General features: G+C 41.5%; 1 protein-coding gene across 6 annotated transcripts in view; it reads left to right on the top strand.

Annotated features, from left to right (window-relative positions):
- The window catches only part of FSTL4 (follistatin like 4), a 208,922-nt gene that overhangs the window by 106,257 nt on the left and 86,829 nt on the right, over positions 1-15,836 (top strand). For all 6 annotated transcript variants that reach the window (XM_071443208.1, XM_071443207.1, XM_071443206.1 and 3 more), the window contains 2 exons: positions 3,099-3,289; positions 6,697-6,817. In XM_071443208.1, the coding sequence (XP_071299309.1) occupies positions 3,099-3,289; positions 6,697-6,817 (312 nt within the window). The remainder of the gene's footprint in view (positions 1-3,098; positions 3,290-6,696; positions 6,818-15,836) is intronic.

Here is a 15,836-nt window from a genome sequence, read left to right as displayed (position 1 = left end):
GTCAGGGAAAATGTGCAAAGGTGTGAGACCCATGCAGTCTGTCACATCCCCACTCTGGAGAGAGGCTTGGGATCCACTTCCAGCAGAGCTGGAGAGTGTGATTTTCTCCAGAAGGAAGTGAAGGTATTGATTTGACAGGGGCTAGAAGCACCTTCTGACTTCCTGCCTGCAACATATGTTAGCAACGTGTGAAACTGGACTTATTTTTTAAATAAGAGACATAATTGTCTTACTGCTGGTTTTCTTTGATGTGTTCACCATGGACTGGTCTTACCCTGCTGTGCAGGATGGGGGTCTGCTGGATCCATGACCCTGAACATAGCAACAGTGTGATGAGGAAAAATGTATTATGGGTTTATAGCAGGATTTGGGAATTGCTGCCAGCAGCTGTCACCAGCTCTGTCCTTCTGTGCTTTCCTTTATTTCACTCTTAGTGCCCATCACACTTGCCTGGAAGCTGCAGCATGGCTGTGACCCCCAAGGTAAATGGGCACATTTACCTTGGGCTGGCTGGCAGCCCAGAGCAGTGTGTAGTTTTTCAAGAAAAGCAGTTTTGTGGTGGCTTTGTTTTCTGAGCATGGAAGAATGCAGGAGGGCTGTAATTCAGTGAAAGGAGATCACTGTCCCCTGGCTTCACACCATGCTTGAGGGAACTGGGGGTTCAGCCTGAGAAAAGGAGGCAGGGGGACTTTCTCCCTCTCTGTAACTACTTGGAAGTTGTAGCCAAGAGAGGGTCAGGGTCGAGCTCTTCTCCCAAGTAGTAAATGACAGGATGAGATGAAATGGCTTCAGGTTGTACCAGGGGAGGCTTGGGTTGAGGATTAGGGAAAAATTCTTTTGGGTTGACTCCATCCAGCCCAGGATGGTGGTGGAGTCCCCATCCCTGCAAGTGTGAAAAAACCCCCTGTAGATGTGACACTTGAGGTAGTGCTGAGGGAGGAAGGCTGGGAAAGCCTTACCTAGATAACAGCAAATATCCAAATATCCACAAAAAGAAGTCCCAGCTGCTGAAAACGAACCTGGAGGGTGTAAATTAAGAACTGCTTTGGCCTGTCCTTGTGGGGAGCACAAGGTAAGTGGGTCAGCCCACCCAGGTGTCACCATGTACATTGCCTGTAGCACTGCTGGTGCCCACTAATGGAAACCACAAAGCAGAAACAGAAGTGGAAGAAAATTAAATCGCTTTCCCTGTCTTCATTAGCCCTAGATACATTTCTGGGATTAACTTTTGATTGAAAATAAAATTCCAGTTAAGAGAAAAAATATTATTGCTGTAGCTAAAACAGTATATACAACAGAATAGCTTGATTAAATGGATACGATAATCAGGTTTTCTCTTAAATAAGCTGGTGATTGAATGGAAAATATATATATATACTGCCTTCACAAACCATCACATGACATGGTTGGAAATAAAAAAGTCAAGAATAATAAACACAACTAATAGTAGCTGAATAGCCTTGTTTTTTCTGTAAAACAAATCTGATCCCAAGCGGGACCCGGTGCTTTTTGGAGGTTGTTTAGAGGGAAGGAAAAATTTATCAGCTGCTTAATATCCCTGAGCAGCAGGAAGCTCTCCAAACTAGATGGGACTGAGTTCAGGGTAGGAAATAAGCCTTGTCTTGCAGTTCTTGTTCGTGTAGCACGAGGGCACTGACCTGGCTGGTTCAGCCTCTCTGTCCTCTCTCACCTTCTCAGGTCATAATGCTTTTGAAGGTGTGAGCACAAAATATGAAGGGTAAAAAAAAACCTTGACAGTAGATGGGTTTTCTATCAGAGAAGTGCCTCCCACCTGGAATTTTAATTGGGTTTCAGTTGGAGTGGGACCAAGAGGTCCAAAATGTTGCAGCTCAGCATGAAAGGGACAGGAGCATTAGTTGTCACTGTGCCAGAGTCTTCTGTTATTTTTCAGAGGAATAATGTTTAGAGTCTTTAGGGTGCTGATCTACAAGGGTATTGCCCCTTAAACTGATGTGGGACCATCTTCTCTTAGATTTAGGTTTCAATCTTAGATTTAATCCAAGAGGATCAGTGATGGGATATAAAGGAAAGGTTTGTTTTAAACCCAGTATTGCAGAGAGTAAGGCTTTTACATTATAGGGAAGTTACATTATAGACATAAGGACATCTGAGGGGAGCAGCTGGAGGTGCTGATGCTGGTGGTGGGGTGTGGTTGGTACCCACAGAGTGTGGGACAGCTGGAGCCTGAGGGTGCTCCAGGGTCTGCTCCAAGGCTCCTGCAAGGCACCAGCCACTGTGCTCTGCACTAAAGAAAACAGATTTGCACAGAAGGACAGCTGCCATTTCTCATTCTGCTGAGCTCTGCCAGCCAACAGATGAGCAGAAAAGGGTCATAATATCTTGTACCACTTTGGGCATGTGGATGCATTTCCTTGAGGAGGGGAAGGGCTGGATGCTGCAGGCACAGCGTGAGCTTTCAGGGTCAGGAGGATTCAATCTGATTTCTTCAGCCAAGCCAGAGTCACTTCAGGGAGAGTGGCTTGAGGGCTTTTCCCTGGTAATAACCTTTTTCCCTGGTCAGGGACAGGACAGTGTTTATTTCAGCCTGCAGCGGGGTGATGAGAGCAGGCACTAGTGACACCACATCTGCAGGGGCTCCCCACAGCCCTGCTCTCCTCACTGTCCTTCCTCTGGCTTTCTACCACCTCAGGCTGCCTCTGGGGATTCCCTGAGATCAGCCCCATGTTTGACACAGGGTGACAGTCTGAGATACCAGGTACATTAGGGGAACTTTCTAAACATCAGCTTCCCCAGGTTTATTTTTTACTTTATGGGATAAATTTATTCACATAGAAAAGCATAGAGCCAACTTAATATTTGTTGGAGTCACAAAACTGAGTGTGGCAGTCTATGACTGAAGCCCTATAAAATCTGGATGGTAACATCCTGAAGAGTATCCCTGACAGCAGGATTTAGAAAATCTGCCAGCTATTACAAAAGGCAACGACCACGGGAACTCCTCAAGTGCAGAGCTGAATATGCAGACATATGTGCCTAATTTTTCCTTTTAGGCCCTCAGTCCTTTGAAGAGATAAGGATAAATGCACATGGTGCAGTAATGCTGTCTTATTTCTCAGGGGACAGGTGCACGATGGCAGACTACAGCCGGCTGAAGAGCATCCTGCTGGACCTGCAGGCTCGGCGCCAGAGCCCCCCTGGCAGCCTGGCCAAGGACAGGCCAGCCCAGAAACGCTTCCTCATTGGAGAGCTCTTTAAGCACTTGGACCTCAACAGCGATGGGCACCTCAGCAGCTCTGAACTGGCTCAGGTAGGTTTATTGTTCAGTGAGAATGGAATTATGGAGTGGATTTTCATTCAAAGTGTGAATTGAATGGAACGCGGCAGCACTCGGGTGGGAATGGTCATTTGTACCTGACCAGTCAGCAGCAAGTACGGGAGGAAAGTCTAACACAGTCAGTGAGTCTCTCTCTGCATCTCCCAGGAGTCAGCATTGTCTCAAACATTTGAAGCTCATCTCCAAACAAAAACATGGCAGCTTTCCAGCCCCATCCATACTCCTCAAAATAGATAATAATCCTTGCTCTGCTAACTGACATCTTCTGAAGTATTTCTAGTTGGCTGGCTTGGGGAGAATCAAGTTAGATTTTTTAGGTGCATGTAAGTTAGGCAGCAATCTCTCAATTCTTCTCCCTGCCTTCTGGACTGTGCATTAGCATAGAGTAATGTGACAGCAAAGTTGGGATGTTTGTCAGCAGGTATATTGTCCTAAAATCCCTGGGCAGATGCTGAAATGATTGGGATAGCAGAAATTAATAGAAAAGGTAAGAGCTTGAAAAAGCTATTATTTGTAATTTCAGGCATGCTGTGCTGTTGGAATTCATCTCCTTGGTAAAGTGAATCAAACAGCCATCCTGGGCACCCAGCCTGGGTACTCTGTGTCCTCAGCTTGCTCTTTGCACATGCAGACCTAGGAAAACAGTCCTGTAAAATATCTTTCCATTCCATTATGTCATCCATGAGAAGAATTAGAAGCAAGTGCCTTCTAAGAGCCCTTTGGAAGCCAGTCCTATCTAGGACCTATTCCAGTTTCCAAAGCTGTTCCTTCATAGAATGATGGAATGGTTTAGGTGGGAAGGGACCTGAAAGCTGACCTCATTCCACCCCCTGCCATGGGCATTGACTCCTGCCACTAGACCAGGTTGTTCAGAGTAATTTCACCCTTGAGTGTCTCATCTGCACTCTGACTTCCCAGGGAACACAGAGTGTGTTACAGGCACGAGCCTGCTCCTCCCTGAGCTCACTCCTCTCCAGGACAGTTTGTGCTGCATTTTAGTCCTCAGGCTGTTGACAGGATGCTTGATCCTTTCCACACAATGCAAATTGTCAGTGTAAATTCCCTTAGATCTCACAGCTATGAATATATGCAATATTTCCTCTGAAGGCAATGATTTTTTTATAAAGACATGGTAGCTATAAGAAAACACTTTTATCTTAATTCAAAGCCAGATTTTACATAGTGGCATCTAAGTGTCTGTTCTATTGTCCATTTTTTTTGCCCTTTTTACATGAAATTAATTTTATTAGGATTTTAAAACTCTCATGGAAATAAAGGTTTGGCAGCCTGCAAGCAATTGTTATTGCAAAGGAGCTCAGGCAGTGCTGTAAGCTCTGCCTCAAAGTTCCTCTGGGCTTTGTTTGCAGATGTGCCTGGAGCCTGGGTCTCTCTCACAAGTGCAAACACAGACATTGGCTACTCTTATTTTAATTCTTCTCACTGTTATCAAAATCAGAAAATATGCCTGAATATCTGGAGCCCACTGCAGTTTGATAGACCAGAATAAGTTCAGCCTCAGCCAGGAGCCCTCTCACCCAGGCATTCTCCACACAATCTGGCCACCAGCATGGCTGAGCTGACAGTGGGATCACCTCTCAAAAGACAAAATAATACCTTTTAATGCACAATTTAGATAAACCATGAGTGCTTTTAGTCCTGAGCTGAGTGTCTCTGCTCTTGGGCCCCTTGGTGGCAGCATGGCTGAGGACACATCTGTGGGCAGCTCTGGGCTCTCACAGGAGCAGGATTCACAGTTTATTTGTAACATGCCAATTCTTTATTTTTCTCTTTAACAAGATGATTTTTATGTGCTCTTACAAGAGCAGTTTATCCACCCAGGTTTCAAGGGACATTTTTTTAGGTAATGAGCAATTGTTAATTACCCAGGTTATAGTCTTAACAGAACTATTCTTACCTCTTTCTTAGGTAGATTTGTAATTGATTTGCATTAGCTCTCTATTTTGAAGCTCTCTGCAACTTTAAATTTCCCCCAAAGATGGGAATTTCGTTGCCCATGGGCAGAGGAAGCTGAGCTGAACGTGATGCAGTGAGATCTGACTGCTGGATGAGCTGGTGCTGTGCCTTTCCTTTGTTTTATTTAAAAGAAAAATAGTCTCTTGAGCACTATAATTTTGTCTGCAAGCAAAAACTCAAGGCAGGTAACTTGCACTGCTGCAGTAAAAAGTGATTTTTAAGACCTGGAAGTGGATCTTTAGGAGGCTCACTGCAGAGGGATTCACCCCAAAGGAGAGTCCTCCAGGGGGATGTTCCTTCATGGATTCAGCACCCATCTGTGTGTTCTTCACAACACAATTGCTTTGAACAAAACAACGGCAACAGTTGGCCCAGCCCGTTCTATTTAGAGCTGGTTTGCCTCCTGTCTGCTGGTAGACCCTATCCAATATTTTCCCTCTGGACCCAGCAGTGAAATTGCCGTGTAGTTTTGCAACCATGGATAAAGTATATTAACAATGGTGGTAACTGGACTATTATTTCCATTTAAATCTTTAATGTATTTTAAAGTCAGGTTCATAAGGTTCATCTACTAAGTGTGTCACAGCTGAAGTGTTTTCCACTGTTTTTTTTTCCCTGACATTAAATCAAAAGGACTAGTAAAAACTTGTCAGTCTTATGAAAAGTTAATCAATTCTCTATACAAAGGGTAGACAAAGGGAAGTTTCCATCTTTAGAGGATTGATCTTGGAAGTTATGGTTGATCTCACTTTTATTGAATACTTTTTACTTGCTAGGTGAAGGGTCATTTTTTTAGCATTATTACTCTAAATTGCTTCAACATAATGGGTCAAGACTAGAATAGTAAATAAAAGAATCCCTGGCCTACAGGAAAAAGCTTTCCTGTCTGGAAGATGCAACTGTTCAGCAGTTTTCTTCATGTTCTACAATAAATTCAGAGAACCCAAATGAAATGCTGAAAAAAACAAAAGAAGCAAACTCTCAGGGGTTGGAAAAGCACATCAGTGTTGAGTACACCATCCACTATTTCCTGTTCTAGTCCTAAAATCAGGGCACACTATTTTGTCCTTACTTAGAGGAGAAAAGAGAAACAGACTTTCCTTTTTCCCTGTTGAATATTTATTTTTCAGTCCGTTTTCAAAACGAAAATGCATCTCTGTGGTGCTGGTAAAGGAAGGGGCTCTTCAGTCCATGGTCCATGAAGTGCTGCAGGAATACAAATATCTTGATAGAAAGCAAATATATAATTATAGATATGATAATTTATCTGTGTGTCTGTCTGTCTATCTATCTATCTATCTATCTATGTCCCCAAAGGTCATTTCATGGAAAATCTGCCAGGTGAGCCAGGCCAGCAGTGTGTAGCATTGCATTACATGTAAGGTCACCTGTTCTCTTTGCTGCAGTTGATGAAGAAGGAGGACCTGGAGGGTGATTTTCTGGGTTGTACACTTGAAGACCTTCTCCAGTTTGATGATTACAACAACGATGGCCACCTGACCCTGCAGGAGCTCTACACAGCCTTCCGTGAGTCCCTGCTTTGCTCTGTCCTGGCTTTTGGAGCATGGCAGTATCTGTGAGGGCACTGTTGTCTTCCTAGATGTGGTCAGCCAAGATGATGCCTTTTTTGTCTTTAATGCCATGAAAACTCTTTGGAAGGCTCGCTTCCAAGGTGTCTGTGCTCCACAGTGTGGAGCAGGAGGTCGGTACAGGTGTGTCAAGTTTATTGTTTCTTCTGTGTCTTGTTGTGCTTCTTGTTGATGGCAAGGGAGAGATGGTGGCCTGGCCAAGGTCTGTAGACCTGAGTATGTGGTTTGATTAACCCTAAAGAAACAAGATGGAAACCTGTCTAAAGGTCCTGTGGTAATATGAGTTAGTTTGCTCTGGCAAAGGTGTTTACTGAATATTTTGCCTGGGAATTATGTTTTCTACTTTTTTTTTTTTCCATGTTAATGAGTGTATTAGAGTTTGCAATCATGATACAAATCTCAGCATCCTGTGCAAGGATCTGGGAATCACAGAGCTGCTTAAACAGTGGGATATAATCAATATTTCTGTTATCCCATTGATCTTTATAAATAATTCTTGCTTCAAGGTAAGCATTTGTTGAAGTCCTTCACTGGAAAAGGCCCACACTGTTCCCTTCATCTAGGTGATAGAAAGTTGTGTTGTTGCCCATTCCTTTGGGATACTAAAGAAAAAAGCAAATGGCTAAGGTTTTTCATTAATCAGGACAGTGAGCTACAGAGAACTTGGGTGTGGTTAAGACATTGTGGCTAAAGCTGGAGCAGGATTCAACCATTGACTCTGCTGAGTGCAGGGAAAGGGCCAATAACAATGTGGTTACCTCTTAAGCAGGATTCTTTTCTAAAGAGGGTGATGTCTGTTTTCTTGATTTACAGCTTTTCATTAAAAAAAACCCAATTTAGATAATAATAACAGAATGGTTTGGGTTGGAACGGGCCTTAAAGATTATCAAGTTCCATCCCCTGCCATGGGCAAGGACACCTGGCACTAGTCCAGGTCACTCCAAGCCCCATCCAACCTGGCTTTGAGCCCTTCCAGGGATGGGGCAGCCACAGCTGCTCTGGGCAGCCTGTGCCAGGGCCTCAGCACCTTCACAGGGAGGGATTTTTTCATAAAATATCCAGTCTAGCCCTGCACTCTGTCAGTTTGAAGCCATTCCCCCTTGTCCTATCATACCATGCTCTTGTTAAAAGTCCCTCTTTACCTCTCCTGTAGGCAGCCTTTAAATAATGGAAGGTGTTTAAAGTGCTTTAAGATTAGCCCCAGTTGTCGCCATGGACCTGTTTGAGCCACACATGCATTTAATTCAACACAGCAGATACACAGTGAAACATAAAATCTCATACATTAAGAAGGCATAAAGTGTATTAAACCAGCTATAAAGGCTTGACATGCAGTTATTTGGGAGCATATTTAGATCAATGGGTTCTCAAAGTCACATCAACTTAGAAATAATTCTTGGAATTTAGGTTTATGGGTTTTGGTTCAGAGAGTTTTAAGTAGGCAAGGAAGATAAGACAAGTACAAAATATGAATCAATTAATAGCAATAATATTGACAAACTGCACAATTGATCTTAACAAAACACAAGGTGTAACAATGACTGTTTGTCAGAGGAATTTGGTATCTGAACAGAATTGCTCACCAAGTGAAGCTGAAAACTAGATGACTTCTCCATTTTCAGTTTTCCCAGAATCCTGACTTTTATCAAGAGCAGGTAATGGCTCACCAGCTTTTAATTTAAAACCAAAGTTAATTTGCTTGCAACTTTTGAAATTTTAGGGAACCTGGAAGCAAATTTTATGCCTGGTTGAAGTATATTTTTTCCCTTTGCTTTATTAAATGATGTAGGAAAAATACTTTAAACACTTAAGGGCACACTTTGGTTTATGAAAATTTTGTTTATCAGATTTCTGCTTTGTTATGAGTCAGAATTTGGCTTGCAGCACTAGTTTAAAGGAACATCAAATGTGCATCCTGCGCATTTCCCCTATTTTTTGCCTATTAGAGAGATCTTTTTGTTGCTTGAAGTTCACCCAAGCCATGAATTGTGGCTGCCACAGGCTGGCAGCAAGGTATGGGCACGGCTGCACAGCAAGCTGAGTAACATAATTACCAGAATTCAGTGACATCAGAAAGCCTCAATCTAATTTATCCTCTCAAACTCTGTCACATCTGTTTTGGTGCTCTGTGCTCTGGTGGAGTGTCGCAGTGTTGGAAAGGTTTGAAAATGACCTTGATAATGTGAAGAGCTTCCCCATCTGACATTCTTGTGCTGCATTACAAGTTGTATTTCATTTTAGAGAGTCTTGTGGCCTTGCTGTAACTCACAGAGCCACAAAATGGCCTCTTTCTCTCACTCCATGTGTGTCTCTTGCTTTCCCTTGATCCATCCTCTCACTCTGAGACCCTCAGGGACCCAAAGGTTATTTTTCTTCCTCATCATGTTAATCATCCGTAAATAAATGAAAAGTGCATGAATGAGAGAAATCCAGTCTTACATTTTCTGAAATGTGGTTTTATCAGTACAAGCACTACATCTAATAGATGCTATTTTTAATCATAACTTCTAACCATGCTAATAGTTTTCTTACACATTTTAATGCACAGTTTTGGATTATGGACAGAAATAGTGGCCTTCCTTCTAAACCTACCATCTTTCTTCTGGTTTTCTGAAAGTTCTTTTGTTCCTTAATCCCAAAAATTAAGCTGTTAAGCATTTTCTTGCATCTATCAGAATGACTAGAAATATCTGTTAACACAGGATTAAAGTGTCAATTTTCAAATTGTCTTAATCATACACAAGTAGTGCATGAGACAGATGAAACACTCTCCTGGCAGATCTGGTAAGAACCACTTGTAGGTGTCTTCTAATTCCTCATTAATAAATTTTTATTAGATAAGGAGTCTCAGGACCATAATTAAAAAAAATTGGTATGATGATCTTGAGATTTTTCACGTGCCAAAAATAGAGCACTAGAAAGATTATTTGTCTGTTGTCTTTTCTTTAAGTTGTCACAAAGATTTCAATACATGACTAATAAATGAAAGGCTTAGATGTCATAAGAGCTAAAGCAGTGCATGATCTAATTAATCAGCGCAGAGATGGCCTGGTGAGTTGGCAAGCACATCACCCAGCTGAGTCATACTTCTAGCAATGCTCAGATGGGTGGTTTTTGGATGAAACTTCTGGCACTGTATATGACTGGAGGTCATTAAAATTAGGCATGACACTTCTGGCATTCCTGTTGTCTTCTCTAATGGGCAAGTGGCAGGTTGGCAGATGTGAAAGCCCAACTTAAGAAAAAAAGTCTGTTTAATCTTCTAGATCTGTATCATCATCATCAATATGGACAGGTCAATTTGTAATACAGATAATTGAGGGAGAGGGAAAAGATGCATTCCATCAAAATGCCTTTATCCTGTCAGCACTGTTTAGCTAATAAGGAGTTATTAAACCAACAATAAAATCCCGTTAAATTCTAGATCATGGCCCATTAAAGTACTTTCCTGATGTCATAGCTGGACCAAAACAACCTACAAATGAAGTTTGAAAGAAAAATACTGATTTGTTATTTTTCAGTCCAGTTGTTATTTGCCATGGTCTGTTGCATATAAGTTACATGTAGACAGAAAATTGCTGTTTCTGTAAGATGAGAGGCATGTCATCCATGGATATATTGCTATCTAAAAAACACAAGTAGGGACATTTTTCATGCAGGAATGAATGCAGCAGCAGCTGCAGGATTAATGTGCTCTTCTCTTTACTCCAGTTAAGGAGTATAAGACAATGTTTTTCTTTACTCCCTGATTCTGTTTCAGGTCAAATCTTCCTTTTTTAATATGTCCTTAATATTAACCAAAAAAAGCACAAGGAACAAGTATGAAAATGAGATGTGCACACTTTCAGCAGGAGGTCAGGGAAATACCAGGGAGGGTGGATGGTGCCAGCCCCAGGCCCTGGGGCTCTCCCAGCACCACCACCAGGGCCTGGGAGACCAGATGGAATTTGAATGAACTGGGTGAGAAAATGAATTTGAGAACCTGGGCTGGCCATAGGTGTCAGGTAAATCACTGCCAATGCAGAGGAGCAGTGTTGGACTGGCTCCAGATTTACTGGAGTGATCCTAAAATCTCCAGGAGTTGTACTCCCCACAGCTGTGTGGTGTGGAGAAGGGAGCAATCCATTCCTGATTCCTCCACCATCCTACAGAGGCTCATTAGAAGTGTGGACTAGAAGACAGATTTTTTTTTTTTTTTTTTTTTTTTTAATTTATTTATTTATTTATTTATTTTTGAGTGCATGTTTCTGATTCACTAGAAACTACTTTAGGGCAGAGCTTTTAATTGTCCCAAAATTGTGGAGATTGATACTGACTGGGTAAAAGCAAAACTCTACCTTGAGAAACAGGGAATGAAACATAAAAAGGCACTTGCAGGGTCAAGTGGAAGAGGAAGGTGTTGTGTGAGGAAGAAGCTTTCAGCAGGGTATCTGTTCTTGGTAGATATATCAGCATATCCAACTGTATGGTCTCATAATAAATAAGGTGATAATGGTGAATAAATACTGTTTGAGAAAAGAAATGCCTCTATTTTCTGTGTGTGTGTTTCTGTATATGCACTCCACACACGTGTGGCAAGCCAGCTGTTCCAGCAGCAATTGCACCTGTAAAATCCATGTTTAGGTGAAGTGTTTATCCACAAATTCAGGAAGCTGTTCTTGATGGCACAGCACCTACAGTCAGGTATTTGTTGCTGTTTCCTTCCAGCTGGATTGGTCAAGCCCAGATAATTACATTGGACAAGTATATTGTGAGATAAGATGTTTTGCTTGCAGTGTTTTCTTAAGCAGTGTTGTAGCAACAGTTATCTACAGAATCAAATCATAGCTCTGAAATATTGACAGTTTGTGCCCCATGCTCTGCCTCTCCCGCTGTCATCTCCCTGGTATGTGATTTTTCTTTCATGTTGCTGCAGATATTGGTACAAACTTGGAAATAATTCATTAGCTGACCAGCATTGATTGCTTGTGTGAGCGATGTGATAGCCCAACTTCAAACACGGCTGGGCAAGCAGGGGAGCAACAGCCTCTGCTTCTGGTTTGATGTGGTGTTAGAGGAGCTTCTCAGCAAAGAAATGAGGTTTCTTTTAGCTGGCCAAAGCAGCCCATTCTGGATTGCCTCGAGGAATGGTGTGCAGATGTGTTACTGAGGATGAAGGCAACTTATTGGGCATTTAGTACTACTAGTAGTAATATTTCATTGTTATTGTTACTGTTATTATTTTCATTATAAGTATATTAATACTATTTTAATATTGCAGTCTTATAGTAGAAACAAGATATAAAAGATAAAAAAGTCAAGGGAAAAAGCAGAAATTGAAAACAATTCAGCTTGATTCCTGCAGAAAGTGCCAAGTGGTTGAACAGGGATGACAGAAAAACCCAACAAGCACCCAAGTCAATGCAACAGCCCTTTGTCACCAGCATTCCCATGGCTGAGCTATGACATCATGCTGGATTTGTAGTCATTTTGAGGATGGAGCTGGTGTGGGTTGGAGGCAGACACAGCAGCTCAGCACAGGGGAGAGTGCCCAAAGACTTGTGAGTGGGCAGGGTTGAGCTCTGGGCGTGTGCTCGAGGATGGAAGTGCCTTTGATCAGCTCCTGAGATCTCCCTGCTCGATGTGTTTTGACTTTAGATCATTTTCAGAAGCACCTAACTCCTTGCCTCACTCATAAATGCAGTGTAAGATGCTTGGCTTGAGCACTGGGAATGATCCTGCTGCATCTGGAAATGTAATTTTTGTCTGGTAGGATCCCTCAGCTGGGGATATCACAGTGAGTTCATCTATACTGCATTTTAGTGGGCAGCTACTTCTTGAACGTTGAAAATTTTCTTGCTTGGATTTTATTTTTTTTCTTCCTTTTTTTCCTCCCTTGCTATCAAAGAAGCACATTTTGCAAAGAAAAGGAGTTGATTTCTTTTTCTGTCTCTCTTTTAAAGCTCTTCTCATTGTGAAAACCTTTTGCACTTCAAGTCTAAAATATATCTCAGGGCTCCAGCAAAGTGCCCTGTATTGTTTGCAGTTCCACAAAACAGCTGTCAGAATCAGGTTTGTTGTGTAGGTTCAATTGTTTTGCTGCATTTTGAACAAAATGTATCTTCTCAGAAAAAGAGAAAAATCTGAATTAATTTTTAGCAAGAAAGACAAGTTTAATCTAAGCAAAAAGGTTTCAAAAGCTAAAATGTGGTTCCAGAGAAAAAGTTAAAAGTGCTCAGATCAAGAATAATTATGTTCTGTGTGGATGCATGCTTGCCAGTGGAGAGAAGGACGTGGTTTTGCCTTGGGCTAAAAAGAGAAATGTTTCCATGTTCAGATCAGACATTAATTCATTTAATCAGGGCTGCTGCTCAGCTTTGTACTATACCCACTTTATATATTTTGGCATTATGACTTCAGTTAAGAGAGCCTCCTCAAATAAAATTTTAGCAGAATTACTGGTAAACATAGATGTGGTTAGAGTGATTGTGGTTTCATGTCAAGGATAGAGGCCAGATTTTTTCATGGAAATCCAGGGAGGGTGCCTGACACTGGTTTGGCTGTTCCCATCTCAGAACCCACACACTCAGGTGCCAATTGCCAAACTCCAGTATTTTTTCCAATAGGGAAGCACAGAATGGTTTGGACAGGGAGGGACCTTAACCTGTCCTGTCCTAACCCCTGCCACAGGGACCTCTTCCACTGGGACAGGTTGCTCCAAACCCCAATCAACCTTGAGCATTTCCAGGGGTGGGACATCCACAGCTTCTCTGAACATCATGTGCCAGGGCCTCACCACCCTCACAGGAAAGAATTTATTCCTAATATCTAATCTAAACCCAGGATCTTTCATTTAAAGCCATTCCCCCTTGTTCATTCCAAAGATACCATCTGTAAAATGTCAACACTCTTAATATGCAACCACTGAATAAGAGAAAGTGATTTAATTACAAGTTGTTATTGGAAATTGGAAATTGTCTACAAATTGCAAAGAAAACTCACTATAAGACAATGTAGTGTTGATCCTAATATGTTTTTCAGGCTGCATTGATCTGTTAATCTTGGTTTTAAATGCAAAAATTGCCATGTGGAGTAGTGCTTCACAGGTGATGTAGTACAAACCATATCAAATGTCTACACACACTCTAGCAGGACTAAAATATTTAAATATTTATAAGTATTTATGAGTGACTCACTGGCGCATAAGCCGGGCAAATACCATTACTCAAAAAATTATTTGATCTGCACTGGCAGTGTTCACTGAAGCAATTTCACATGTGCACAAATAATAGTATTTTGGGTTACTTGCAAACACAGAATTATGTCAGTGAGGAGCAAATACAAATATTGGTGAAGTCATAGAATGGCTGACAGTCCTAGACACGTGTTGAGTCACCACCAGCCATTAAACAAATGTGTGGCTGTGGCATTTGGGGACATGGTTCAGTGGTGGCCTTGGCAGTGCTGGGGTAACAGTTGAACTTAATGAGTTTAGGGGGCTTTTCCAACCCAAATGATTCTATGATTCTCTGTGCACCTTCAAGTCATGTAGTTAGGGGTCTAAAAAGTATAATTTTCATTTTCTGTGAGCTGGGAATGAAGAATTGCAGGGGTTCCTATGACTTCCTTATGGTCTTGCAAAACCAGAGACCATTTCTGAATGAAAACTGGACCCAAACTTTGTGTTGTTTTGGTTTTTTTGTGGTTTTTTTACCTTTTTGTCATATTCTGTCTTTCTGAGGAATTTTTAAAGCAAATGCAATATTTTCATGAAGCAAAAATGACATTTTGTTAAAAATGGGCAAAATTACAGTTACAATGCCTAAGACTTTACATGAAGTCAGAGACATGATATGGTAGGATCCTGAGCCAGATCTTGGTTTATTACACACAGTCCAGAACATTTTATCTGCAGTTTTCTTCTTCTTTCTTGTTTTCTCTCCTTGTATTTCCAAGTGGGTAATTGCTAGAGTTTTATTTTTCTTTCAAAATCTGCTTTCATCTGAGGAGAGCTGCTGTGAATGGTCTCTCTGCCTTTACAGGCACCTCATGGATGCTTTGAATTGCTCCTCCATTTTCATGTTCTTCATCTATTCTTCCACTGGTTGACCAGATTCATAGCTTTTAAGGCCAAAAATGTTCCATGATATATATATATAAATATTTTAAAAAAAATTACCTAACACAGCCTCAGTCCCACCTGAGTAGCTGCAGAGGGTAAAACTTCCTTTATTACCCTTCCCCTCCCATGTAACTTCCCTCATCATCCAGGCAGGGATCCTGTTGCTGTTATTTTGTCACTTACTGACCCTTTTCCCAGGATTAGAGATCTCATCTGGTTCCCTTTTTGAATAGATCCCTCTGAGAAATGCTTTTAGAGATCTGCCCCTCAGCCAGTTCTTAGTTCATTTAGGACAGATTTTATTGACACTGTACAGCACTACAGAGCTGCAGTGCTAATTTTGTAATCAAAATGCCAGAGCAGCCATCAGAAAATTATTGAGTACAGTACATATTCCCAGTGCAGTGATACAATTTATGGAGAGCCACAGCTGAGATGTTTTATTTCATGTTCTTCACAGGAGAAAATCTCCTTGACAAATCCAGGATGCCCAGATAGAAACTTTAAAAAAAGAACAGCAGTAGAAAATTGAACCAAGCTGAACTCAAAGGTTGATTTTGTTTTAATACTTCCAAAAAGAATTAAAAAGGGTTCTAGCCTTTAGAAAAAAGCAGAAAGCTTCAGAGATGCTTCAGTGGCATCAGGATTTGAGCTGAAACTCAGCTTTTGCTAATATCTGTCTTTAGCACCACCATAAAAAACTCATTCTCATGATTCTTGATGATCAAAACTTCAGAAAGAATATCAGGAGCCATCAATGGACATAAATAAGGGCAAGCTCAGCCCTGCTGTGCCTCTCAAGCACTGTTCCTGCTGTCAGCTTTTTCATCTGCAATACATAAAATTCAGCTGCAGA

This window comes from Agelaius tricolor, unplaced genomic scaffold, assembly GCF_023055355.1.
Source record: "Agelaius tricolor isolate 1412-34295 unplaced genomic scaffold, bAgeTri1.0.p SCAF_18, whole genome shotgun sequence".
Taxonomy (NCBI): domain Eukaryota; kingdom Metazoa; phylum Chordata; class Aves; order Passeriformes; family Icteridae; genus Agelaius; species Agelaius tricolor.
Note: the sequence above shows the minus strand (reverse complement) of the source record. Positions and strands in the feature narration are given on the sequence as shown.